Consider the following 26,181-nt stretch of genomic DNA (forward strand, 5'->3'; position numbering starts at 1 on the left):
TCTGTGTCTATATTTTACAAGTGTCTGTATTTTAACACAAATAGATCTTAAAAGACCTATCTTTAATTTTAAGTAGAAATGTTAAACACTGCGTCACGTTTTTCTGTTTCTTCCTACCATTTTATGATTGTTAGAATGACCACATTTCTTGAGATTAAACCCCCAGAAGGCAATAATATAGGGTTCAGCTGTTTGACGGGCAGTGCAGGTAACGGTCATAGTCACCATTTAAATTAACATTGACCAGGTTATCACTGACGTATCTTAATCTAGCACTTGAACAGATTTTTTTGTTGTGCGTGTGTGGAAGCGTAGCGCTTTTGCAAACTGTTGATCTGTAGAATCGGTGCCTAAAAACCAAGAGCCTTGCAGTAAATGTCAGCGAATGAGGATTTGATTTGTTTCATACTCTTACACAGACATAATCATGAGTTTGTTTCTACAGAAATATATGGAGCTGTGCAGTAGAATAGAAAAGAAAGAAGACCAGAAAAAGAAGATGATGTGTTGTTGAGTAGTGTTTTACTTAAAAGGTTTTGGTTCAGATTCAAGTGAGGTTTCTATAAAAAGGTAAAATGTGAGAAGAGGATAATTTATTTGTCAGCATGCTCTCATATTGTGTTAAATATTTACCACCTGAACGATGATCTGGTTTAAATTATAATGAATTATTTTTTGTTTTAATTGTGACTACAAAATGTTTATTTTGGATGTACAGTATGATTAAGAAATAAAAATTATATACATTATTTAAGTTGTGTGTGTTCAGTCCAGTGCAGTGAAAAATCAAATGTTTTGAAAATTTTAATTGATGAAACCTCAACAAATATTTAGTTCTCCTCTACTCCAAGGATGGGTTCAGGCCATATCTACTTTATGTCATTATTCTGCTGAAATATGCTTTTATAACTACTTCAGGGGAGGAATAACACCTTTGTACATGCAGCTATTGTAACTTGTGCATCCATCATCCTTGCGTTTTTCTCTCTTTCTCTATAGCTCTATACCATTGGGCTGGAGCCTATCCCAGCTGTCAACGGGGAAGAGGACTGTAGGCCTGTAGGTTTGATCTATCAAATGTGTCATTTGGGGTGGGACTTGTCACCATGGTAGCTAAAATGCTGAGATGTGAAAAAATTGCCTTGTAAATAATGTCTAATGTTGTGAGACTGTATTTTAACTCAACCCACTTTCCCAAACCTAACCATGTATTTTTAAAGCCTAAACCTACTGTGACAAGAAAGTTGAAGGAAGGTGACGTCACAGTTGTTCCGGCATCTCTCAGATGTGTTGTGTTAGCCCTACAGATGATGTGACCATCTGTTATGTGAGGAATAGGTTGGATTAGCCACATTGTTTTGTAGGGTGTTGTTGCTATGCTTTTAACACATGCATGCACGTAGCCATTTTAATGTGTCCTGTGTTATATCTAACTTTATATATCACACTTTATATATATCACATTAAAAGCTTTTAATTTTCTCGTGTTGAAAAAGCCACACTGCCAGATATCCATGTGAGTTTTCTTATCCTCCCGTGTGATTCAAAAGAGAGGCTCCTTTCCCGGGCAAAGCCCCTGAACCTGATTTGGATTCGGCCATACAGAGTCTGAATACGGCCGCTGAGAAAATGCATTGTCGGGGGTTCCCCAGTTCCGCCCCGCAACATGCATAACGATGTGTCGGCCAGTGAGAGCGGAGCGCTGTGGTAGAGGTTGTTTATGTGGAGTGCTGGGTTAGGGTTCCGCCCACCGAGGTATCTCTGATCGCAGGGCAGACAGGCAGAGAGTGTAAAATGGCGCACAGCTGTCGGTGGCGGTTCCCCGCTCGGCCCGGAGGGAGCAGCAACTCCGGTACCGGGAGGAGAGCGGGCCGAATCAGGGTTACTGCCTCTTTGCGGAGTGTCTCGGGAACCCACCCTAACGCAGCTGGGCTCGGACCCGGGTTTGATGCTGCACTACAGGTCTCTTCGGTTATCAGGAGCAACCTGCAGAAATTTCGGGATGTTTTGGGGGAATCGAGCGACTCGAGCAGCGCGGAGGTAAGCACAGGACAATCCAGCAGCATCGGCTGGACAGCTGCAGGGCACGGCTCACTTGGAGGACCGTATGTTCCATCTGAGATAGGGAGCTAACGGTTACCGTGTCCAAACGTTGACCGTCTTTTCCTCTCTCCAAGTGTGTCTGGGAGCAAACTTGTCATTGCGAGGATGCTTAGTTCACTTTGAGTTGGTTGTGTGGCCTTTAAGTCTTTAAGTCTTTAACGTTAATCTAAGTCCGAAACAACACTCACTGGAAATGGTGTTAATTTATGGTCTCGGTGGGTCTACTGGAAAGAAAGTTTTCCTCTCCTCCGTGGAGTATGAGGACAGGCTACATCCACACAGTTTGGAAGAACTGGTGCTAATGTTAGTCTGGTACTCAGACCACAGTAGACACCTTCTGCTGTTACCTCATTTACTACAACATGCAGTGCAGATAACATATAGCACAGACGCCAGCACATTTGTGACCAATGCACACAGTGTAACTAAGCTTCTACTACAGACTTACTAGTTAGCAACTTGGCATTAGCTTTATGCCTTCTATGCTAGAATGTTACCTTCAAATTCATACACACTAAAAGTTATCTTTAGCCCTGGTGTTATATCCTCACGGCAGACCTGTGTTTAAACAATTAGGGTTATTATAACATGGGTTTCTCATAGTGTAACATAACTATAGCTTGAAGATAGCGTGCAGTGTGTATGAAAACAAGACATGTCAACTTGAAGGAGGCAGAGTACACGGTTGGTGTTTGTAACAAGCTAACGTGAACTTAGCGCCTGTCTGCAACCCCTGAGAGAAGGAGCTGTTCGTGATTCACTGAACCTGCTTCAGATTTCTATTAGATCATTTTTGCCAGATAAATAGCGTTGAAGCTGGTTGTTTGCAGTGACAACCCTCTAGCAAGGCTTGGCCAACATAGCTGCTTGGTTAGCTCGCAGGCTAGCTGTCTACATCTCACAGCTAAAACTACATCATCCTCTCGCAAGGGGTTTTAAAGTTGCAGTTTTGCTCGGGAGGCTGCTGTGTTTATCTCCCGTTAGCACATTGCTACGCAGCGGTTTGAAGCATCCGAGCTAAAGTTGGCGGAGCTCATATACAAGACTAAATCATTTCCATGGCTGTTTAGTGTTAAGCTAGGACAGCTACCATGCTACGCACTACGCCACGCTAGCCATCGGGGCTATTGCTGATGCATAGGAAAATGGGAGGTGGACATGTTTTCCCCCTTCTCTACACAGTCAGTACGTAGCTAGTACCAAAATAATATCGGGTTTATATGCTTGGAGGTGACGTCTTACACACAACCACATACTGAAAATGATTATCGCCAGTGTATAAGTAATAATAAGAGTGTATCGATGGGGTTTGGTGTGTGAATTTGCTCCGTTTTCTCAGAGAAATGAGACTTGCTAGTGACAGTGCGCATGCAAGGCTGGCTACAATAACAACGAGCCCCTTCTTGACGGACCGTGTGATGTGGGGGTGTGTTCGCCTTAGCGAACTACCATCTTCCTTCTTCATGATGAGCAGCATGCGTTCATTGCAGTGGGAGTACACTGTGTGGGGATGTTTACCAGCAGCTCCTCGGCTGTGCACAAACGGAATATGTATTTACGAAAACGTATAACTGAAGCAAGGCAGTATTTGCACGCACACATTAGTTGGACGTTTAGTGATGTTTAATTTGATGCCGAAAAATATATTTTGAGTTTTTTTTTTTACACAAATGTTAAGGCTTTTTAGCTTGTCGCAGTTAGATTTTGTTGAATGTCACTATGCTTTTCAATATATAGAATAATTTACAAGTAGGAATATGATCTATAGTATATTATGAATAATATATATGTATTATATACAGATCGCATCAAATCAGCTCTTAATGGTTAATAGTTTCTAAGCCTTTATTATGAAAACAATAACAGAAAATAGCTCTTGGATGTGTGGAGGTCAATCTGTTTTGAAGTATTTTAATTCAATATTTGTCAAGTGTTTTTTTTTAATCCCTCCCATTCCTTCTTTTAGATACTGACAATAGGTCATTATATTAACTACAAACATCTTGGGAAATAAAATCTCAGCTTTATTGTATAAGTCTTTGTGCTTCCTTCTTCCTTTTTGGTTTACATTACAATTTGAGAATCATAATTTGTAAGACATCATGCATATGGGCTTATGTTAGTCCCTCCTCTCACGGTTCCAGTAAATTAAGGAATAGCAGTATTTTGGGGGATGTATGGAGACAGACCGGACCATTAAATCCCCATGGAACATGAAGCCTATGGAAGTTGCAGACACAGCATGGTGATTTCATTGAGAAGCAGCATAGTGCTCGTCTGGCCAGACCGGGGCAGGATTGTTCAGGCTCACTACAGCCTGCTGAGCTCACAGGGTGATGCTGAACAGAGCGCCAGCCGGACACTGGGGTCGCCCCTCCTTCTTCTTCTTCTATCCAGGCAGAAAAACCCAAATCCACTTCAGACACACACAACCCTGTCTGAGAGGCAGAACAACTTTTCTTCTGACAGCTGCCACTTTGAAATGGATTACTAAGCCTATTGGGTTGACTCAAAAGGGAGCTTGTTGGCTGTTGCTGTCCAAATTAAGGCATTTATTAGCTTTTGTGTGTGTGTGTGTGTGTGTGTGGGGGGGGGGGGGGTCGATTTCTCGTGCTGGCCAAATTGTTTTTTCTTGTTTTAGTGCACAGTTCTCCCCATGTTGAGTTTTTTAATGTCTGACCTTTATACCTCCTTTGTCTCACTGCCCCCCAAAACAGTGATGTTTATCAATTTCCCTACTTTGTTTTTGGTCCATTTTATATTTCCATCTGCTCGATCCATTCTACTTCCATATTACCTAGGTTTATTCATTCATTCAAAAATGTGGCTGAATAGATGTATCAACCCAAATGTCTCTTTGCCTCAGTGGTTTGAGAGAAATGGTGTGTTTGAGCGGAAGGCGCTTCAGTCCAGCAGGTGTTTGGCCTATTTAAATAGAAGACCCCCATACCCCACACACCCGCTTACCCATCCCCGAGACAGCGTGTGGATTGGAGCAGGAAGCTTTGTGTCTGCTTTTATTCGAGCTCCCACAAAGTGCGGGCGGCTGAAAGAGTGCAGGCAGGGATATCAAAGGGTGCAGGGTGACCCCCCCCACCCCTCCTCCCAATGGGACAACGCTGGGTGGAGAATTAGTCACAGACCCTCCCATCCATGGCTTTATTCTGATACAGCAGGCGGGCAAGGAGCATTCACCTCTGCTTTAGGAATTGCCCAACTGGGAGAAAGACTGCAATTGTGTCGTCTTTCTTACTCTCTTTGTATTTGTCTCTTGTGCATGTGCATATGTGTGTGTGTCTATTTGTGCTTGTGTGTTGGTAGGGACAGGGGCAGGGTTGGCCCTCAGACTTTACGTCCCTCACTGCAATGAGGAGAAGGCGTGTCTTCTTTGTCTTTATTTTGATTAAAACTTCAATTCACAGTGCCTGCTTGGCTGGGTAGGAGTGAATGTGTGTATGTGTGTGTCTGCCAGCCTGCGTGAGTGTTACTGTGTCTGTGTGAGAGTGAGAGACACCATGCAGACGTGCCAGTCAGGATGTTTGTCTTTGTCCGGTGGGTGTCTTTGCCTACTTATGTGTGAGGTGTAGGAGGAGAAGGTTTCCCACCTGAACAGTGTTTGTTTTGGTTTGTGTGCTGTTAAGCAAATGTGAAACTGTTGCACTCAGTGTTTGAACACTCAACAAAAACAAATGTCCACCTTTTGCTTGGGGCTGACAGGGGTCACTTCTATGGCCTTTGTGAACAGATGTGTCATCAGAAGGGCATACAGCAGTGTGAGCTGAGCTCATCACCACATTCCAGGAAGGGATGAGACATAATGTCTGTCCAGTAAATGTAATGTGTGAAGAAGACTTTTTTAGACCAAAGTAGAATAATTTCTTAAGAGGTCTCTTAAATATCAAAACGGCCAACTGCAAACGATCTCTAGTAATCATAATAATATTAGTAGTAGTAGTAGTAATATCACATGTTATCTGCTAATGATACTAGACTTTGAAAAATGGTAGACATCTAAAACTTCATGGCTAAGGAAAAGAATTCATTTTATTCATGTAATGTAATTTGATGATGCCATTGCTGTGGTGTTATAACTGTAGGTTCTCTTAGGTTTTATGTAAATAGGGTTGCTAATGGAGTAGTTACATAAGTAATAAACTTTATGAAATAGTGACTGTAAAGTTTACTGATCACATATTCAGTGGTTGTTCATTTTCCATAAGATATAGATGTGCTTGTTTTGCTAGCTGCAAATTGTGCAAGTGGTGTTTAATCTCAGCGTTCTCTGAAAAGGCCAAACTGTGTAGTCTTTGTCTGTTTACAAGAAATACAGTTTTACTCAATTACACTGTCAACCATTCTATTTAAAGGTCCATTTTGTAGGATTTACTGAAGTGTTCCCAGGCTATTACCTGACTGGGCGCACATAATGTAACGGCTCCTTTTATGATTATCCATAAAATCTCTAAATGTTACTATAAATTGAAGAAGAATTGAAGAAAAGATTTCTGAATTAGCTGCATGAGTAGATAAAGTAGGAGACATGGTCATGTAAGAGGTCATCTTTGTCATTTTTTTCTGCTGTGGAAAAATAACAAGTTTATTGTATGTTTTACAGCTTTTTGGAGCATTTGCTGCCTGAAGCTGAAACTCTAACCAAATGAGAACTAACATTAATGAAACAGTTAATCTTTTTTTTACATAGTCATGGGTTACATAGCTAAATATCAATTCGAAATAAAGATTCATTCAAAAGCCACCTGTGTGTGACTTTTCTGGGTCAGAGTTGGGTTTACCTCCTGCTTTGGAAACAAATTACTAATCTGCAGTGCATCTTCTGTAGTTTGATTTCTCCTAAAAGGTCCTTTGGAAGACAGTAAAAGTCCCATTATCGCTCTCAGGGTGCAAAATGCTGTCATAATGATACAGAGAAATCTACCTCAAACCAAATGTACATTTCTCTGTGTTAGGGAGAGTCCCTTGCACTTCCTGAAATTATTGTGTAGCTTTCAGAATGAATTAGATTGGTTTCTTCTTTTCTAGCATTAATCAGTAAGATGAGATGTGACAGAACAGCAGGTGGTAATGCTGCTTAAGATTTCAGCAAAAGATGCAAAAAAGAACGCTGTTCACCTGAAGAATAAAACAGACAGGCGTAAAAGGAAACGTAGGTCTTTCCAGTAATGCTTTTATCCCTTGCATGTTGTAAGGCACAGTAGTACAGAAACCTTACCTTGCTAGTCTACTACAGTGTTTGTTTACTTCTTGAAGTTACCTCCTGTGCCTGCCCTACTATTGAGCTCATGGTGAGCCCTGTGTTTCACACGCTACTGCTCAGTGCTTGGCAGATAGTGGGTGGGAAGCAGGCGAGCGAGCAATGAGTGAGTGACTGAATATGTGTTTGGTAGCATGGCATAGAGCAGTTATAAGGGGGTGAAAAGGGGAGCCTTGTCGTGTGTGGGAGGGCTGTTTAGATTGGGATTTGGCAAGCTTCTGCATGAGCTTGTTGAAAACCCAAACCTTTTTCATCCTCCCAAGGGGCAACTGTGCTCCCACTGTTGTTGAATGGCGCATGTGGTCAAGATGCTGCTTCCTTGTCTCTTTTTTCTCCTCCTCTCCCTCCTCCCACAACACTCCTCCTTTCCTCACTTTGCTTGCTCTAACTGTGTTCCCCTCCCCCACATTCTAACACCCATGTTCTGCTTGTTTACATTATGATGTGTGGTTCATGTACAGTGTGTGTTTGTGTTCTAAATGCGTGTATGTATTTGTGTAGCTTACAGAATCAGGCACATGCGTGTGCTGATACATGCATCTGTGCTGTCTGCTCTACGCACTTGCCTCTAGCAAAGCATGTTGTGATGTCATTGACTGCTACTCATACTATCACAAGGAGTCAGTGCTGTCCATTGGTACTCCGCCCCCCTCAGCTCTGCAACAACACCAACTAGAGCAGCAGCTTGCTCAGAGAGGATGGTGGTATTAATGTGAGAGCGGAAGAGACTGAAAGTAAAGAGAGAGGGTTTAAAAAAGAAAGATGTTGTAGTATGCTCAGATTAATATTGCCTGCCAGGCTGTGCCAGCAATAACAGAAGTATTGACTGTTGTGGTTGTTTGTTTTATATGCAGAACAGATGAAAGACCATTTGCAGCACACATTATTATTTTTTTTAATTGCATTCTACAGTATGTGGGTGTCTGTCAGGCACTTTATGATATCCGTTATTCACATTGTGATGTGTGTAACTCTTAGCTGGTGCGTGTAATCTTGCACACACACTTGGATAGCAGCTGTTCTACAAACTGGGCCAACAGGACCTCAACTGCATCCCCGCATGCTGCTATAAATAAACATGATGAAATGACACACTCACCACCGCTCTTTAAACACATTGATTGCAAGATGTAGTGGCACACAGCGGATCCTGAAGAAGTTAATTGTCCCCTTGTGATTTCTCCATCTCAAGCCTTTAGTAAGGCTTGAGATGAAGGATAGATGTACAGTTTATACATACAGTGTTACATTACAGGACATACATTATTTCATAAAGCACTAAAAGAGAATTTAAACGAGTCAATGTACCTTAGTAAAAGATTTAAATTTGTCTGTAAAAATGTTATAAAGAAATTGGAGAATGTACAGCTAGCTTTAGTATGGGCCATCTTCGGATGATGTCACATATGGTAATTTCTTTACATTTAGGTAACAAAATTCTGTTTGGTAGAGCCTGCGAAACCACACTTTACATATTTGCCAGTGTGATTGAAAGGATGTAAGTGTTGAACTTCATGCTGATATGGACTTATGTCTCTGCTCTGGCTTTCAATATTGGTGCATATAAATGAGCAACCACATCAGAATTTCAGTTTCTTAAGGGAGCAGGAGTATGTGTTAGTCACTCAGTAAGATTCAGATGTTTGTAATCCAGACTGTCTGTTGTGGTTTGGGTGTTGTCCAACTGCTGGCATGTCATTCCAGAAGTCAGAGAAACATGAGAGCATTAGACTATGCTAGAGGTGAAAGTGAGATTGTTAATATATTGAGCCTTGGTCATTATCAGGGTCAGACTTCAACAGTGAGTCAAGCATTGCACATCTAGGCCATATGACAATTAGTCCATGTACCATGATGGATAGATGCAAATGTGATCTGCAAACCAACCATTGCTGCTTTTCTTAATGATCACAATATGTTCACTTTTTTTTAGGAAGAAGCATTTGGAGGATTTGGGACTGTTGTTGAACAGAAGAGTCCTTCAACAGCTTCTACAGGTAAAACTACAGGGCCTTACAGTTGTTGACCTCTATGCTTGTTAATGTGATGTTTCATGCTAATGCAATTGCCTCTGTTGTGTTCTCTTGTTTTATCAGCAGGGCCACCCATTCAGGAGAAGAAACCCAGAGGCCGCCCCCCACGGGCCCTGACTGCCCAGAAAGCTGCTTCAAGTGTACCTTCCCTCACAAACCTTCGCTCCCCTACACAGGCACAACCTGAGGCCCCTGAAAGGCCAGCAGAGAAGGTAAAAAGGCTGCCTGGGAGGCCACCTGGCTCTGGGGAAAAGAGAAGAGGCCGACCCCCTTCGTCAAGTAGCAAGAAAGGTTGGAGTACAGGCAGCCATGCAGCAGGGGAGGACAGTAGACAGACTGGGTTTGAGCTGGGTGTGGATGCAGAGGAGGACAAGGACAGAAAGGGCGCTAAGAGGCTGCCAGTGGGCTCTGCTCAGCCACACGACACTGAGGCAAAGCTTCCTAAAGGTGGGCGGGGTGAATCCAAAGTTACCAACCTGAAGAGGCTGACAGAGACTAAGCTCACCCCTCTCAAGTCACGGCTCAAGACTTTGCCTGGGGTAACGCGACGCAAACGTGGGCGACCGCCCTCGGCTGAGCGGCTCAAAGCTGAAGCAGCAGCTGCAGCTGCACAGCTGGCTACCTCTATTGAATGTGGTGAAGGGAAACATAAAGCCTTTAGGGTCAGAGGTGGGGACAGAGGCACAGAAACCCACACACCTCAGCAGCCTATGCTGAGGAATATGGATAGTGCTGAAGAACAGGACTCTTCCAATCCACCTGCCTCCCCCTCTCCCACCAAGCCAGGAAGGACAGTGGGCCTCAGAAAAAGCCCTCGGCACCGAAAGCCTGTCAGAATAGTTCCCCCTTCTAAACGCACTGATGCAACCATTGCTAAGCAGCTGCTGCAGCGGGCTAAGAAAGGAGCACAGAAGCGCCTGGAGAAAGAAGCTGTAGCCATTGGAGGTAGTGGGGCAGGTGCCATTGAAGCTGGCATTAGAAAGACTCAACTGAAGAACATTCGGCAGTTCATCATGCCTGTAGTCAGCACTGTCTCCCTTCGCATCATCAAAACCCCCAAGCGGTTCATTGAAGATGAGGGGAGTTTTGGAACCCCACCACCCCACACCAAAATGGCACGAATAGAAACAGTCTCCTCTTTGGTGTCCACATCTGCGCAACCCACCTTGACTGCTTCCTCATCACCCTCTCCTGTACTTGCTTCTTCTACAGCTACTGTTACTAGCACTGGTTCCACTGGTCCAATTGACTCACTCCCTCCTCCATCTCCTGCACCTATTCCCACTGTTCCATCAACAGCTGCTGCTCTCCTTAACAGCAACACGAACAACACAGCAAATGGGCGATTTAGCAGTAGTGCGCCGTCTTGTGGCTCAAGTGCGATGTCACAGCATTCCTCCCAGCTCTCCTCTGCAGAATCTTCCAGGTCCAGCAGCCCAAGCTTGGATGACTCATCATGCGACTCTCAGGCTTCTGAGGCCACGCAAGCTTTGTCAGAGCCAGAGGATCATTCTCCGTCCTCACAAGGAGAGAGGGAGGCAAACCTTTTACACAGCTCACAGCCTCACTCTCCTCCCTCTGAACCAGAGCCAGAGCATGTGTTGGCAGAGAGGAGTCGTCGAGGCCGTAGAGCACAAGGAGTCGGACAGGGAAGTCAAAAACAGAGGGTGAGAGAGACTCTGACCACTGGGGCCAAAAAGCCAATCATCAGCCCACCAACAGGAGTGCTGATGTCCTCTTCTACACTTGGAAATTCCCAGCAAGCTTCATCCACAGCCTCCTCTTCTTCTTCACCCCCACCCCCCCCTCTCCTCAGTCCTCCACAACCTACCCAGTCAGGTTCTTCCAATACAGCTGCTATCAGTGAACACCACCCTCAGTCATCCTGGATGCCTCATCCCATTCCACCATTCCTGCCTGGGCCATCTGTGCTATCCAGCTTGTCAGACAAACGAAGTCGCTCAATTCTTAGAGAGCCCACCTTTCGTTGGACATCCCTGTCCCACCCTAAACAACAGTACTTCTCCTCTGCTAAATATGCCAAGGAGGGCCTCATCCGCAAGCCAATATTTGACAACTTCCGTCCTCCTCCTCTCACACCTGAAGACGTTGGGCTGTTACCCCAAGGTGTTGGTGGAGCAGGAGGAGCTGCTCCAGTTACATTTCCAGCTCCAGGCAGTGGAGCAGGAACAGGAACTCGTCTCTTTGCACCTCTTCACACCCACACCCACCATCAACATCCCTCATCATCCCGCTTTGATACACCACTCCAGAAGCGCAGCCCGTTGCTTCGTGCTCCGCGCTTCACACCCAGTGAGGCCCATTCTCGGATATTTGAGTCTGTTACCCTGCATTCATCTTCTGGGAGCAGCCCTGGTTCTCTTTCCCCACACCAGACATCCTCCAGCTCTAACAGAACATCACGGCGCAGAAGACGGCCGGTTTCGGGGACACTACGTGGCCATCCGCGGTCTCCATCACACTCAATGACCAGACGAAGCAGCCAAATAGGAGGCCAGATGTCTGTTGGAAAGGGCACCTCTGAGATGTCTGTGCTGACAGGCTCTGTCTCGAGTAGTAACCCCAGCTCTTTGCCAGGGGCTTCTACAAGTCCACTAGCCACTAGTGCCTTAACACCTGCTCCTTTCAGCACCTTTTCCCCTGTGTCACGGTGTCTGGTCTCACAAGGCACACCTGATAGCAGAAGAGGGGCTGCTGGAAACCCATCTCCTACATCAACTACATCATCCACATCCTCCCCACTTTTCCCTCTTTTTCCTTCCAGTGCCCAGGACACAGGACGAGGAGCTGGCAAAGGAGGTAAAGAAAAAAGCTTGTCGGCTCCCCAGGAACCTTCTCCAAAGGAAAAAGAAAGAGATTCTGAGAAAAACCGTGAGAAAGAGAAGGAGAATAAGAGGGAAGGGAGGAAGGATTTGGAGAAAAGAAGCAAGGTTTCTACACCAGATGGCTCCCCCAACACACCTTCCAGCCTATTTACCGTGGATGGGAGGGACTCAGAAGATGCTGTTTTAACTCTTGTTCCAAAAAAGGCTCCAGGGAGAAAAAAATCAGCATCAGGTGATATTGTTTCTGACACCGCTTCCTCAGAAATGTGTGGACCCCATTCCACTGTTCCTGTGTCAATTGCTAAAGGACGTCTACCTAAGAAAGGTAGACCCTCTGAAAAAGGAGCAGAGATTGAGGATGGGGAAAAGGAGAAAGAGAAACGAAGTACTCCCAGCCAGCAGACGGCAAGCCTTCCAGGGCAGCCAGGCAGACAACAGCTTCCTGTGTCCTCTCTAGGACCAATTTTGACACGAGCAGAAAAGCATCCTGCAACTGACAAGCGGGTAGTTGGGCTACTAAAGAAGGCCAAAGCCCAGCTCTTTGACATAAAGAGACATAAGCTGAAGCCTGCAGATCAGACTAAGGTCCAGGTTAGTTTTTCTCTTTGGGTCTTGCCTTCATAGGAATTGAGTCTCAAACAAACACAATGCCTCTCTGGTTGTCTAATATTCATTGTATAGCTGCAAGCAAGTAAATTTGACATGATGCTATGAATGTTTCCTATTAATAGAAACCTGTGTTTGTACTCAGACTGAAATTTGATAAGAGGAAAGTCCCACAGAGGGTGTTACTTAAGGGGAATTCTGTTCACTTCATACATTATGCAGAAAGCAGCACTAGCTTGTCCTTTTGAAATTATTGTTCTTTCAGCAGAATATTTTTTTCTCTGTTCTACTGTGGACAAATCTAGAGTAGATGTTTATAGTCCAGAGTTGTACATTTTCCCATTTCTATCTACCTCCGCTGCCTCCTTGTATTAATCACCATCTTTATCATTATGGCATATTGCTCAGAGATAAATGTTTTATTTGAATCGGGGAAAGGGTTAGGTCTATGTTGTTAATATCATGCTGTTCAAATGTTTATTTTTTCACTTTTTGTGATGCATGCTTGTGAGCAGGGTCAAGAGAGTGACTCATCAGAAACCTCTGTCCGTGGTCCACGCATTAAGCATGTGTGCCGCCGTGCAGCTGTGGCTCTTGGCCGTAATCGGGCAGTATTCCCAGATGACATGCCCACACTTAGTGCCTTGCCCTGGGAGGAAAGAGAGAAGATTCTATCTTCCATGGGGAACGATGGTAAGGCATACTTATCCTTTGACTTGCATATTGGTACCAACTTGTGGCTCTGCTATAAAAAGTTTAAGAGAAAAAAACAGATTTTTTACACTTATAACTATATTAACTGTCTGTTAAAGATAAGAACTGATGAAGCTGCTTGGAGGAGCAGTAAAGTGTGTTTAAGGAACTCTACAGGTCCTGCTTTAACCTCTTGAGTGAAAAATGACCTGAATGAGAATCTTCATTGACTTTTAAACAACATTTGCCTGATCTGAGTGGGTAGCACCACTTGAGATATATACATATATATATGTTGGTAGTGTGATGTCTTTAGTTTTTTTTGTAATCACTGATTGGCTTTCAGTTAAATATTTATTTGTGACACGCCTGTGCAAGAGAAATCTTGCACATGCGTGTCATCACTGCAGCATGCAGTGATTAATCACAGGAGAGAAATCCAGTCACAGTGAAGTGGTGATGGAGTGAGAGGTGATTGGTGGGGCTGTTCCTGTTATTTGACCGTTTGTCATGTTGCAACATGTTGGGTTTTTTATTTTGGAAGATAGGGGGAACCTGATGGACCATGATGGTGATATATTAAGAGTTATGTATATGACCTCAGGTATTGCCTAGCCATTTTTGCATACCTAGTATTTACAGAATGCATCATCAGGATCTATCTATTGCAGTGTAGTTTTTGGATTTAACCAAAAGCATTTGTTAGTCAGTTTCATTTTTGACCTGTTCTAAACGTGTTCCACCGAGTTCAATTATGTACTGTTGTGTATGACACCTATCCCTATTGGATTTGTTCCTAGATAAGTCATCAGTAGCTGGCTCAGAAGAGGCAGAACCTCAGTCCCCTCCTATAAAACCACGGGAAACACGTCAAAAAGCAGTTCAAGAAGCTCCTCCCAAGAAGGGGCGTAGGTCACGTCGCTGTGGCCAGTGCTCGGGCTGCCAGGTTCCAGAAGATTGTGGTGTCTGTACCAACTGCCTAGATAAGCCCAAGTTTGGAGGCCGAAACATTAAAAAGCAATGCTGCAAGTGAGTCTTGGTTTATTAACTGGTTGTTAAAATTTAACATTATAATTACATTTTAAAAAACGCTTTTATAACAAATTCTTGCCTTTTTTCAGGATGAGAAAGTGTCAGAACTTACAGTGGATGCCATCAAAGATGTTTCTTCAAAAGCAAGGCAAAGGCAAAAAAGACAAGAAAAAGAACAAGCTGCCCGAGAAGAAAGAGGTTGTCAACCCAGTAAAAACTGCAAACTCTGAGTCTGGCCCCAAATCTTCTCCTGCTCCAGCAAAAGAGGAGCCCTCGCGTAGAAAAAGTGAAACCCCTCCCCTTAAGCTGGGAGAGGAGAAATCAAAACAACAACCATTATCAAAACAATCATCTCCAGCCGTTGCATCTTCCCCTGTCCCATCTGATCCCCCTCAGACCCCCAACACAGCCACAGCCCAGGCTCAGTCTCCAGCTCTGACACCGGACTCCAAACAACTTTCAGGCACGAGCACTGTCCCCAGTAAAAAGGGACACAAGCCACAGCACTCTATACCAGTTTCCACCTCAATGTCGTCCTCTTCCACTTCATCATCATCATCCTCATCCTCGTCGTCCTCTTCCACGTCATCATCAGCACAGAGCTCCCCCTCCCAGTCGACACAGTCTCACCAATTGTCACAACCACAGCAGCGGCCACTTACAAATCAGGCACCTTCAAAAAAGGATACTTCATCAAAGATTTCTCTGGGTGAACCCAAGAAGAAACAGCAGCACTCATCACAACAGCAGGGCTCCACCACAACAATTTCAGATACAGGTAGGCAACTGATTGCATCTTTTTTCATATTCATGTTAAAATGATATGTATTTTATACTTTGTTCTTATGGAAATTTTATGATCTGTCCATAGAGCCAAAACAGGTGAAGAAGCCAACATCTCGCTCTGCTCCTCTGTCTCCTAAACAGAGACCAAAAGACAAGGTAAGAGGTCACTGAGAGAGATTGGATGGATTTAAATTTTTACTTATAATTTTCAAATGTTCATCCTCTTCTCTCTCTCTCTTCTCTTCTGTTTGATTAACATATGAAGCCACTGACTACTAAACCTCCTAGCAGCAGTACTTTAAACTGGCTTAGCACTCCCTCGACTAGGGGCCAGGTGAAGTCCAGAGCGCCCTGCGACGGAGTGCATCGTATTAGAGTGGATTTCAAGAGGGACCATGATGCGGAGAAGGTGTGGGAGGCTGGTGGCCTCAGCCTACTCACTTCTGTGCCTGTTACACCCAGGGTGCTCTGCTTCTTATGTGCGAGCAGTGGAAATGTAGAGGTAAAATGTAGTATATTTTTTTAAGCATTTCCTATTGTCAGAGCAATGGCTGAACCCACATTCTAACTGTCACATTTCTCTATCTATAGTTTGTCTTCTGTCAGGTATGCTGTGAACCGTTCCATCTGTTTTGCCTGGGAGAGGCAGAGCGCCCTCTCCAGGAACAGTTTGAGAACTGGTGTTGTCGACGATGCCGATACTGCCAGGCCTGCGGCCGCCAGCACCAGAAGACTAAAGTAAGTCATTCAGTTCATTGTTTTACATTTTAAAGCCCTACACAAAGGGGGCTTATTTCTGATTGACAGTAAAGACTGGTGAATCTTCCCTAGAAAGATGCTTTCTGGCATTACCAACTGACAGAATTTAATCATCTCCTTGGATTCCTGCCATGCTTTCAATATTTTAACTTGAGCCCTGCATAAAATATGCATGATGTGATCATTGTGTGGTTACTATTTTCGAATTATGTATGAATATATTTGTTCTAAGCAACGCATCCATGCATACCAATATGTTAATAAGATGCATGATCTTGTTGGTTATTGATCGTTCCCAAGCAGGTGGCAATTTAGGAAAATAGATTCTTTATAACCAGATAAAAATGTCTGCCCAAAGAGCATAAAGCCATTCATTACTTAGATTGGCTGTTATCTCTGACCAAAAAGCTGTCTCAACACCAGCAGGTCTCTGGCTCCCTGACTCCACAGGCCTAAAAACTTGAAAACTCAGCTCCTGGTGAGGGTGCTGGCAAGCCAAACTACAGCAGATATATCATATCACAAATATTTTGTGGTGGATGGTCATAAAACCTGTACTTACTACACCTTTAACCTTAGGCAGTGTGTAATTACCAGACAAATATAGGGTGGAAGTGTCATGAAACACTTATTAAATGTCTGTGGCATTTTATTCTGTATATGTATGAACAGTAGGTGTATGTTAACTGTGTGTAAGTCTTCACTTGGGATAATTGTGTTCACTTTTGCATTCATTTTTTAACTGCATCTGAGTCCCTCTAAAACTTAAAAAGATTCACATTTCTGGCTTCATTTCTTTTAAAGTTGAAGTTAAAATCTCAACTCAATTTTGGCCTTTCTTTTTGTAGCAGCAGCTGCTAGAGTGCAATAAGTGCCGCAACAGCTATCACCCAGAGTGCCTGGGTCCTAACCACCCTACTAGACCCACGAAGAAGAAGAGAGTCTGGGTATAGATACACACCTCACCACACAACATAGTAACATGGCAAAACTTGAGCATTAAGATCGCACATTTTTCTCTTTACCCCTCCCCTTCCACATATTTTCCAGTTTCCCAAGATTGTGGCACATAAATTCATAGGCGTTCTCATTTTATTTATTTATTCTGAAATACTACTCTCTAACTTGTAACCATTGTATGCTTTATGTCTTTTCAGGTGTGCACCAAATGTGTGCGCTGTAAGAGTTGTGGAGCCACAAAACCTGGAAAGTCCTGGGATGCTCAGTGGTCACATGATTTCTCCATGTGTCATGACTGTGCCAAACTCTTTGCTAAAGGTGAGTGATTAATGGTGTCTTCACTGTCTCCACTATCATTCTGAGTTTATCATCAAAACAGGATAATACTGTATATGACTGTAATAATAATATTAAACTTACTGTATTTGCTTTTTTGTTTAGGGAACTTCTGCCCGCTTTGTGATAAGTGCTACGATGATGATGACTATGACAGCAAGATGATGGAATGTAGCCATTGCAAACACTGGGTTCATGCCAAGTGTGAAAATCTTACCGGTCAGTAGGACCCAAATGGGCCACAAGGTTGTCACATTTCTTACAAGTGGAGCTGTGCATTGAGTCTGAACAGCTTGTTAAACTCCATTAGCCTCAGTTGTCAGAGCAGATGACTGACAGGCTGTCCTGTGCGTTCTGTCATGGTGATGATATCCTGAAAGATGATACCCTGTATTAATGGGAGTAATAATGACGTGTCATTTTGCTGCCCCTCAGATGAAATGTATGAACTGCTGTCAAAGCTGCCAGAGAACGTTGCTTACACGTGTACCAAGTGCACCGAACGGCATCCGGCTGAGTGGAGGATGGCGCTGGAGAGAGAGCTTCAGGGTTGCATTCGCCATGTCCTTATGGCACTTCTCAACTCACGCACATCCACACACCTGTTACGCTACCGACAGGTTAGGTGTTTATGTGAAAGTCAATGTGATTAAGTATTTTTTGGTTTTTTTGTATGTAGTGTACTTTACCATATGATGCTGCTGTCGTCCTGAATACAGAGTAAATATTGATATGCCCAGATATTCAGATATAAGAGCTGCAATCTCTGCTTACTAAACATAATGATGAGAGCTTCACTCTCTGGCTTTGATGCAGGCGGTGAAGCCTCCAGAGCTGAATCCGGAGACGGAGGAGAGTCTTCCATCCCGTCGTTCCCCAGAGGGCCCAGATCCTCCGGTCCTAACAGAAGTCATACCCACACCTCCAAGTGACTCTCCTCCAGACCTGGAGTCTGTCGAGAGAAAGATGGATCTAGGCCGCTACAATTCATTGGTAAGTTTCTTGTTGTATGAGGATCTCCGCATATTCTGATGAACTGGAGTTGGTGCTGTTTCAGAGACATGTGTTGCACTTCACTGTTTTAATGCAAGCACATGCCATTTTTCTCACAGCTGGAATTTAGTGATGACATTGTGCGAATCATTCAGACAGCCATTAACAGTGATGGAGGCCAGCCTGAGAGCAGGAAAGCCAACAGCATATTGAAATCTTTCTTCATTCGGGTAAGAACCTCTGATTAATTTATGTTTAATAGCGCCACAAATCCACAAGGTCATAGGTCAGTTGTACATACTTTGCTTACTATATTATTATTCACTGTCATATTAAGCAATTTGTTTGTAAAGTTTATTTATTTTGACTCTAACCATAAACCTTTTTGCGGGATAACAGGGGGAGTGAAATTTCTTAGGCAGATTTTCACTTGTAAATGTTTTTGAGAATTAAGAAAGATTTAGTGGCAGGATGGCAGAATCCGTGGAAAAGGATCAGCTCAGCTTGTAATGTTAATACAAAGGGTCAGTTCCAAACTAGTTACATGTAATACAATGATAAAAACATAATGTTATATTCCATTTCACCTAGTAGCTTACCCAACATTATACTGATCCTGTAAGTGTTCTGATCAAGTTAGGGCACTATCAGTAACTGAGGACTTTACCTCAAGTGCAGGTCTGTGCAGGTGCTCCAGTAGGGTAATGTGCAAGTTTGATGAAATGTTTTCTGTTTCAGCAAATGGACCGAATCTTCCCATGGTTCAAAGTGAAAGAGTCCAGGTTCTGGGAAAGGCAAAAAGTCTCAGCCAAGTGAGTGATTACATAGCGTTTACTGCCTGCTCTGTGTCACTCCACACTCATATGAGCCATCGATAAGTATAATTTAGCAGTTTGCATTTTAAAGAAAATCTGTGAAATGAAAGCTTTCACTAAAATCACTTACATTTGAAAGTTACCATTTAGTCATGTAGTGCTTTCAGTCTTAATAGTATTGTAAAGACTGTGATGTCCCATTATTTTCTAAACATGTAGTGCAAGTTGTTTTTGTAATTACAGAGAAGAAAATGGGACGTTAATGCTCCTGTAATATGAGCCTGTCCAAAAACCTTGGAGAACTGCAGTTTTCAAGAACTGCTCTATAATTATTGAAATGTGGAGTAAGATGTGGCTTTTTGGGAGAAGCTGTATCATCATCTGTATATAGAAAGGAACCAGAAATCAGTGAACTAATATTTATACAATGTGTGGGCTGACTGTATCAACAACCTTGAAGATGCTTAGTGAAAATAACACCCAAGGGGCTAGACCAGGATGTCATATGATAGTCATTTTGAGCTTTGAGTCTTTCAACATCTTAATCAGACAGGTGATTCTATGTAGACACCTCTCACATGAAAGTAACTGTTATTAAAGGTGCTGGCTACTAGGGTTGTCCTCCTGGGTCGGTATCAAATGCCCTCCACATTGGTGTAGAGGCCAGAGAGATCAGACAGCACCAAACTGTTGGCTTGTGCCTACGCCGTTTAAAAACTAAACACCATCTCAGCTCTGGCTCATCCTCTAAAGCGCAGAAGTTGCGACCAGGTCACAGGTGCGACTATCTCTCTCTCTCTCTCTCTCTCGCTCTCTCTCTCTCTCTCTCTCTCTCTTCTCCGTACTTTCACGGCATGTTCATAAACTTTATCAAACGTGTCCAAAAGTAAAATATATTATACTACTGAAGTAAAACTGAAGATTCAACCACACACCGCATCAAATAAAATATGTTTAATATTTGATCCTTATCTTCTATATAAGTACATTGCATTTTTTTATTGACTGTATTAAAAATGATACCGTCACTACCTGTATGCCCCGCCGGCATACCTTAATACCTTAATACCACCCAACCCTACTGGCTACTACTTAAAGCTGCAGTAATCATTTAACTCCTGATTTAATGATGTCCAACTTGACAATGTTCTGGTGTCTGGATACCCATTCACTGTCAATAACACAGTGCAATGTCATTCTTAAATATCTACTGCTTTATTGACTAGAGATTACATGGGATCAGTTAAATCAATGTATATGTTGTTTACTTTGTTCACACTGATAAATTCTCTGAAATCTACTTCTAGTGGAATGCAGGTATTGATTAGTGGCTTTATATCAAGAATCTAAAATGAAGTAGTTTTGGATTATTGATGCTGTATAGACTTAGTATTTATTGTTACTAGGATTAGCTCTAAGCTCAGTGCTCCTTTCCATTACTGCCCTGCATTTTGGGATTTGTCTGACACACACACTCATTCACACTCGTTCTTTCGTTCACTTATTTATATTTAGCTGTCAGCTCTTCTATTCTGCCTCAACTCTAGGCACTGTGGGAGGCAAACTATGGCAGTGTCACATTTCACTTCAAGGCTCTTTGATGCATATTTGTGGTCTAATTGTGGTTTGCATGTCAGTTTGGTCTGTTGTGTATTGTATCAGTGCTCCAGTCCAGAAAATCAATGATCCATCCAGTGGATTCTGTGGCCATCGCTGGATGGATTTGCTCTTACGGTGTATGCCTCTGTTGGCTTATTTAATGTGAAACTTCACATCACACCAATTGCCCAGCTTTGCTTGACTTGGCAAAACTCACTGGATGTGAATATTTATTAGTGGTGTCACTGCTCACATAACTGCTCGGAAGAAATTTAATATCTTGGGGAAACATTTTAAGATCTCAATATTATATGCATGATGGTGTAACATATCATTTACATCTTTTTAAAATCATGCCACATTGACACTTTTATTATAGAAAAATAAATTTCTTGCTTTGAGGCAGTGGTCTCAATGGTGGCACCTCCCGCCAACAAATATAACTATTATTGTTCCATCACTTCATTAGCTAGAGGAAAACCCCCAACCTATGCCACAAAGGTGCATAATACCACCTGTAGATCTTGAGTTTGTGAGGTGATTGTTCAGGGTTTGATGTAAAACAATCCCAACCACACAGACTGGAATCTTGTGCTCTTTGAGTATTCTTCATGACCTAAGGCTTCAATGAAATTGAAAACCCACACATGACTCATGTGGTTGTCTTTAATACTGCTCGGTTTTTTACACTTGCTCCTCTGCAATAAAGCAATGATGACCTCACAGTTTATCCAGTGAGGATTTTCACTAATAGGTTGTTAATTAATGCTGCATGTCTTTGTATGCCATTGTTTCTTCCAGCAGTGGGCTCCTTCCTAATGCTGTTCTACCTCCATCTTTGGACCACAACTACGCCCAGTGGCAGGAGAGACAGGAGCTTTCCCGTGCTGAGCACCCGCACTTCATGAAAAAGATCATCCCAGCTCCCCGACCCAAGACGCCTGGTGAACCAGATTCTCCCACACCCGCTCTTCCCCTTCCTCCTTCTTTACCCCCACCACCACCACTCTTGCCTGGTGAGGCAAACCACAAATATGTTGAAAATACTTGCATAAATACTGTTGTGCTGGGACCTTTTTTACCCAAATTTGATGTTCTATCTACAGATCGTGAAGACATCCCAGAGCTCCCTCCACCACCAGGTGTCACTGATAACAGGCAGTGTGTTCTGTGCCTGAAGTATGGAGACGAGAACACTAATGTGAGTCAATGATTAGTCTGAACTCACTTGTAATGCAGATGAGGCTGAGTCTGTGTAATTTACAACATGTCTGTATATTTTAGGAGGGTGGCAGGCTGCTGTATATCGGTCAGAATGAATGGACCCATGTGAACTGTGCTCTGTGGTCTGCCGAGGTGTTCGAGGATGATGATGGCTCTTTAAAAAATGTTCACATGGCTGTTCTCAGGGGAAAATTGATGGTAAGACAGGACACTGTCCTGCTCTTTTAAATACACATTTGTTGTAGACAATAACAATCTGTTCATTCTGTTGTTTCTGTTCAGTGCTGTGAGAAGTGTCAAAAGCCAGGGGCCACAGTTAGCTGCTGCCTCACCTCTTGCACCAATAACTACCACTTCATGTGTGCTCGCCAAAGCCACTGCGTCTTCCTGGAAGACAAGAAAGTTTACTGTCCAAAGCACAGAGATCTCATCAAAGGAGAAGTAAGAGAGTCTCATTTCCCTGTAAAACAACATTTTATTACTATGAAGTAGTTGGCAACCAAGCAGAAAGTATATAGATGGAAAAATCAGGCCATTCATTTTCTTGATTTTCTCATCCCTTTTTCTTGAGGTGGTGTCTGGGTTTGAGGTGACACGTAGGATCCTGGTGGACTTGGAGGGCATAAGTCTAAGGAGGAAGTGGCTGGCAGGACTGGAACCTGAAAATGTCCACATGATGATAGGTAAATGTTGTTGTTGTTTAATGTTGATAATTATCTCAGTATCTACAGTGGGTTGATGTTAATACAATCATTGCAGGCTCCATGACCATCGATTGTTTGGGAATACTGACTGAACTCTCAGACTGCAAGCGCAAACTTTTTCCTGTGGGATACCAGTGAGTAGTTTTCTTATACTTTAATGTATCTCTTGAAGGTTGTCTTCAAAATCCAGCAGACATTTTTACACCAGTTAACTGCTAGAGAAAATTAGCATTGCCAAATTGAGACAAACTAAATAAACTGTTTCCTCTTCAGGTGCTCAAGGGTGTACTGGAGTACTTTAGATGCCAGAAAGCGCTGTGTATATACCTGTAGGATCCTAGTTTGTCACCCTCCAGTGGCAGAGTCTGACCTGAAGGGCATGATGGCTCCTGAAGAGAATCGCACAATAGCACACAGCCCACCTCCCATTACAGGTGAGTTTGCATAGTCCAGATTTCAATATGTAGCTACTAGGGGTGATATTAAACTTTCACTTCTTTCCATATTTAGACTTTCCTGATCCATTTGAATCACCAAGGCGCTCTGACACACTTTCCCCAACCAACACTCCTAAGCTCAGGGTTTACACCAGGAACCGACACCCCAGCTACCCCCCTTGTCAGCGTTCATTAGGTCCCAGACCCATGCCATCTACAGGTACAAAAATAAATTCATTTCTTAATTCTTAATGCTTTGATTTGATAGAATAATGTATTTCAGTTAGTAGTCTCTCACTTAAAATTTCTTTACCTTGCAGGAGTAGCCATGCAACCCAAAAGCCATGAGATTGTGACAGTGGGAGACTCCCTGGTAAAGTCTGGCATGCGGAATAGTGACACACGTCGTCACAGTTCCCCTTCTCTCTCCCCTCCTATTCACCAGCTGAGCAGACATAGGGGGATAACCTCCCCTCTACAGATTTTTTCACGACCCTTAACTTCACCACCTCCCCTCATCCCCTCCCCTGCCAGAGACCCTGAAAAGTCCAAACATTTCAATAAAGACTCAGCAAAGAGCTCAGTTCAGAGAGATGATGAAAGAGGTCGACAGTTTTCTGCAGAGAGAAACAGGCAGCAAGTATCCAGAGACCACGTGTTGAGAGATGCAGACAAGGCGAGAATTTCAAGTCACGACCAAGCTACCAAGGACTCTGACAAGAGCAGAACATCCAGAGAACTTGGGCAAAAAGACTCTGATAAGGGTGAAATATCAGCCAAAGAACCAGAAAAGAGGGGACCACTGAGTAGAGACTTGAGCGGGAAAGAATTTGAAAGAGGAAGACCACACAGTAGAGATCCCCCAAGAGACTCAGAGAAGGGGAGGCAGGGAAACAGAGACTCTGAAAAGGGGAGACATGCAAGCAAGGATTCAAACACCAGAGAAACAGACAAGAGAAAGTCCTCTAGAGATTCCAACTATAAGGACATGGACAAAACTAGGTCCCTTTGTAGAGATATAGGAAGGGAGTCAGAGAAGCATAGACAATATAGCAGGGAAACAGGAAAAGACTCAGGTCAAGGTAAAGACAGACCTCCTAGCAGAGACTCTGAAAAGAGTAGACCTCCGTCTAGAGATTCCACTTATAGAAGCACAGAGAGAAACAAAGACTCTGGCTCAGGGAAAGATATTCACCTTGGTGGTCAGTTGAGACAGGCAGGAGGTGAGAGTAAGAACCCAAGATTGACACCTGCAGGCTCAGGCCAGTCTTCCCCTCCTGTTGGCACAGCTGTGCTTACCAGTCAGCAGAGAAGTGGCAGCACTAAACAGACAGACAAACAAGGAAAACATGGAAGCAAAGACCAGGATGCTTCTGCAAGCCTCAGTTTGCTGCCGCGTCACCGGTCCACCTTCAACGTCAACCAGTGCAAGGACAAAGCCAGCTCAGGGAAGGAGAGTAGTAGTGGCACTGGAAATCTAATACCATCTTCACTCCATAAAGACTCAATTGCTGGGAAATCTGGCTCTCCACAGCCTTCATTTCAGAAGTCAAATTCCCAGAAATCAAATGATTACTCATCAGGTCCAGCAACAGCAGCAGCCATGAAGCCTCTGTGGTCATCAAGGACATCAGGGGAAGATGATGTTGTTAAACGAGGCTCAATGCTCCTAGCTTCCCCAGCTACAGCCTCAGCTGCCAAAGACAAACATCCCAAAGTTAAGATAACAGGCAGCAGAGATGTGTCCAAAGACCGCGATAGAGAAAAGACACTTCAAAACAGCAACAGCAGCAACAAAATTCCGCTCAACAACAATACTAAAGCTACTGGAAGCTCCAACACACATGCTTCCAACCCCAGCTCACATAACAGCAGCAACAGCAAAGCCCCTATGCTTGGAAACAGCACCAAAGCCCATGGGAAGGCTCAGGGGGAGAAGCATGAGAATCTGGGTGGAGAGAAGTCCTCAAAGAGCAGAGAAAATTACTCCTGTCCAGAGAGGAAGAACAGCTCCAGTCTGGACAATTTACAGCAGCTGCAGGCTGGGATAGCGACAGAGAAAGGAGTAAAGACCTCTTCCCAGTCTCATACCAAACAAACTGCCAGTCAGCTTCCATTGTCCTCTAGAGAGAAAAAACGAGTTAAAGCCCCCACTGTTACTCCACTGAAGACTGATACAAAGACTGACCCTAATGGGACCAGGACGGTTGGCAGCATTTCTTCTTCCTTCTGCCCCACAACCAGTGCCTCCACAGTCTCTCCTGCAGGCCAGGGGACCCGTCGGTCTGCACGCTCTGCTCTCTTTTCCTCACCGTCCGCCAGCAGTAGTGACAGCTCTGAATCTGACAACCAGACTCAGACAGAAGATGATGATATGACAAAAGGTCACTCATGCACTGAGCTCCGAGATCACCACAGCCTTCTCACTCAAGGCACTGAGGATGAGGGTGATGGCCCAGATGATGACAATGATAGAAGTATGGAGGATAAACATCATGAGGATGACAGTGACGGGTCAAGTTCAGCAAAGCGACGTTACCCTCGACGCAGTGCCCGTGCACGCTCAAACATGTTTTTTGGCCTCACACCCTTTTATGCCGTTCGTTCCTATGGTGAAGAGGACCTCCCTTTCTATGGGAGCGGAGATGGAACTGGAGCCATAGTTAAGAGGAGGACAGGTGGTCGCAAAAAGTCAGCTGAGGGGCAAGTGGATGGAGCAGATGATATGAGCACCACATCTTCGTCGGGGGACAGTGGAGAGGATGAAGACAGTGGGATGAAACACAGGGGTAAGGACCCTTACTACTACAACTTTACCCGAACAATTATCAACCCTGGTGAGGGCCTACCATCTATAGAAGGACTCGATCAGTGTCTGGGAAGAGGATCCCAGCTTCAGCGCTTTCTTAAAGACGAGGAGCAGCAACAACAAAGGGCTCAAGAAAAAGCTGAAGAGGAAATGCTAAGTGCTTTGTAAGTAGTA

General features: G+C 43.8%; 1 protein-coding gene across 4 annotated transcripts in view; it reads left to right on the forward strand.

The window, feature by feature from the left end:
- The first annotated feature begins 1,765 nt into the window (after window positions 1-1,765).
- Window positions 1,766-26,181, forward strand: part of kmt2a (lysine (K)-specific methyltransferase 2A) — a 33,535-nt gene continuing 9,119 nt past the window's right edge. For 2 of the 4 annotated variants that reach the window (XM_028419908.1, XM_028419910.1), the window contains exons 1-25: window positions 1,766-2,040; window positions 9,309-9,372; window positions 9,475-12,845; window positions 13,376-13,553; window positions 14,354-14,582; window positions 14,675-15,363; window positions 15,457-15,527; window positions 15,637-15,873; window positions 15,963-16,109; window positions 16,979-17,077; window positions 17,288-17,408; window positions 17,532-17,645; window positions 17,862-18,046; window positions 18,243-18,419; window positions 18,539-18,649; window positions 19,158-19,231; window positions 21,635-21,849; window positions 21,940-22,034; window positions 22,118-22,255; window positions 22,340-22,498; window positions 22,629-22,740; window positions 22,817-22,895; window positions 23,035-23,195; window positions 23,272-23,418; window positions 23,519-26,171. In XM_028419908.1, the coding sequence (XP_028275709.1) occupies window positions 1,795-2,040; window positions 9,309-9,372; window positions 9,475-12,845; window positions 13,376-13,553; window positions 14,354-14,582; window positions 14,675-15,363; window positions 15,457-15,527; window positions 15,637-15,873; window positions 15,963-16,109; window positions 16,979-17,077; window positions 17,288-17,408; window positions 17,532-17,645; window positions 17,862-18,046; window positions 18,243-18,419; window positions 18,539-18,649; window positions 19,158-19,231; window positions 21,635-21,849; window positions 21,940-22,034; window positions 22,118-22,255; window positions 22,340-22,498; window positions 22,629-22,740; window positions 22,817-22,895; window positions 23,035-23,195; window positions 23,272-23,418; window positions 23,519-26,171 (9,872 nt within the window). In that variant the 5' untranslated portion in view covers window positions 1,766-1,794. Of the gene's footprint in view, window positions 2,041-9,308; window positions 9,373-9,471; window positions 12,846-13,375; window positions 13,554-14,353; window positions 14,583-14,674; window positions 15,364-15,456; window positions 15,528-15,636; window positions 15,874-15,962; window positions 16,110-16,978; window positions 17,078-17,287; window positions 17,409-17,531; window positions 17,646-17,861; window positions 18,047-18,242; window positions 18,420-18,538; window positions 18,650-19,157; window positions 19,232-21,634; window positions 21,850-21,939; window positions 22,035-22,117; window positions 22,256-22,339; window positions 22,499-22,628; window positions 22,741-22,816; window positions 22,896-23,034; window positions 23,196-23,271; window positions 23,419-23,518; window positions 26,172-26,181 lie in introns of all 4 variants that reach the window. The other 2 variants (XM_028419909.1, XM_028419907.1) reach the window with 2 other exon arrangements.

Source organism: Parambassis ranga, chromosome 13 (genome assembly GCF_900634625.1).
Source record: "Parambassis ranga chromosome 13, fParRan2.1, whole genome shotgun sequence".
NCBI classification, from domain to species: Eukaryota; Metazoa; Chordata; class Actinopteri; family Ambassidae; genus Parambassis; species Parambassis ranga.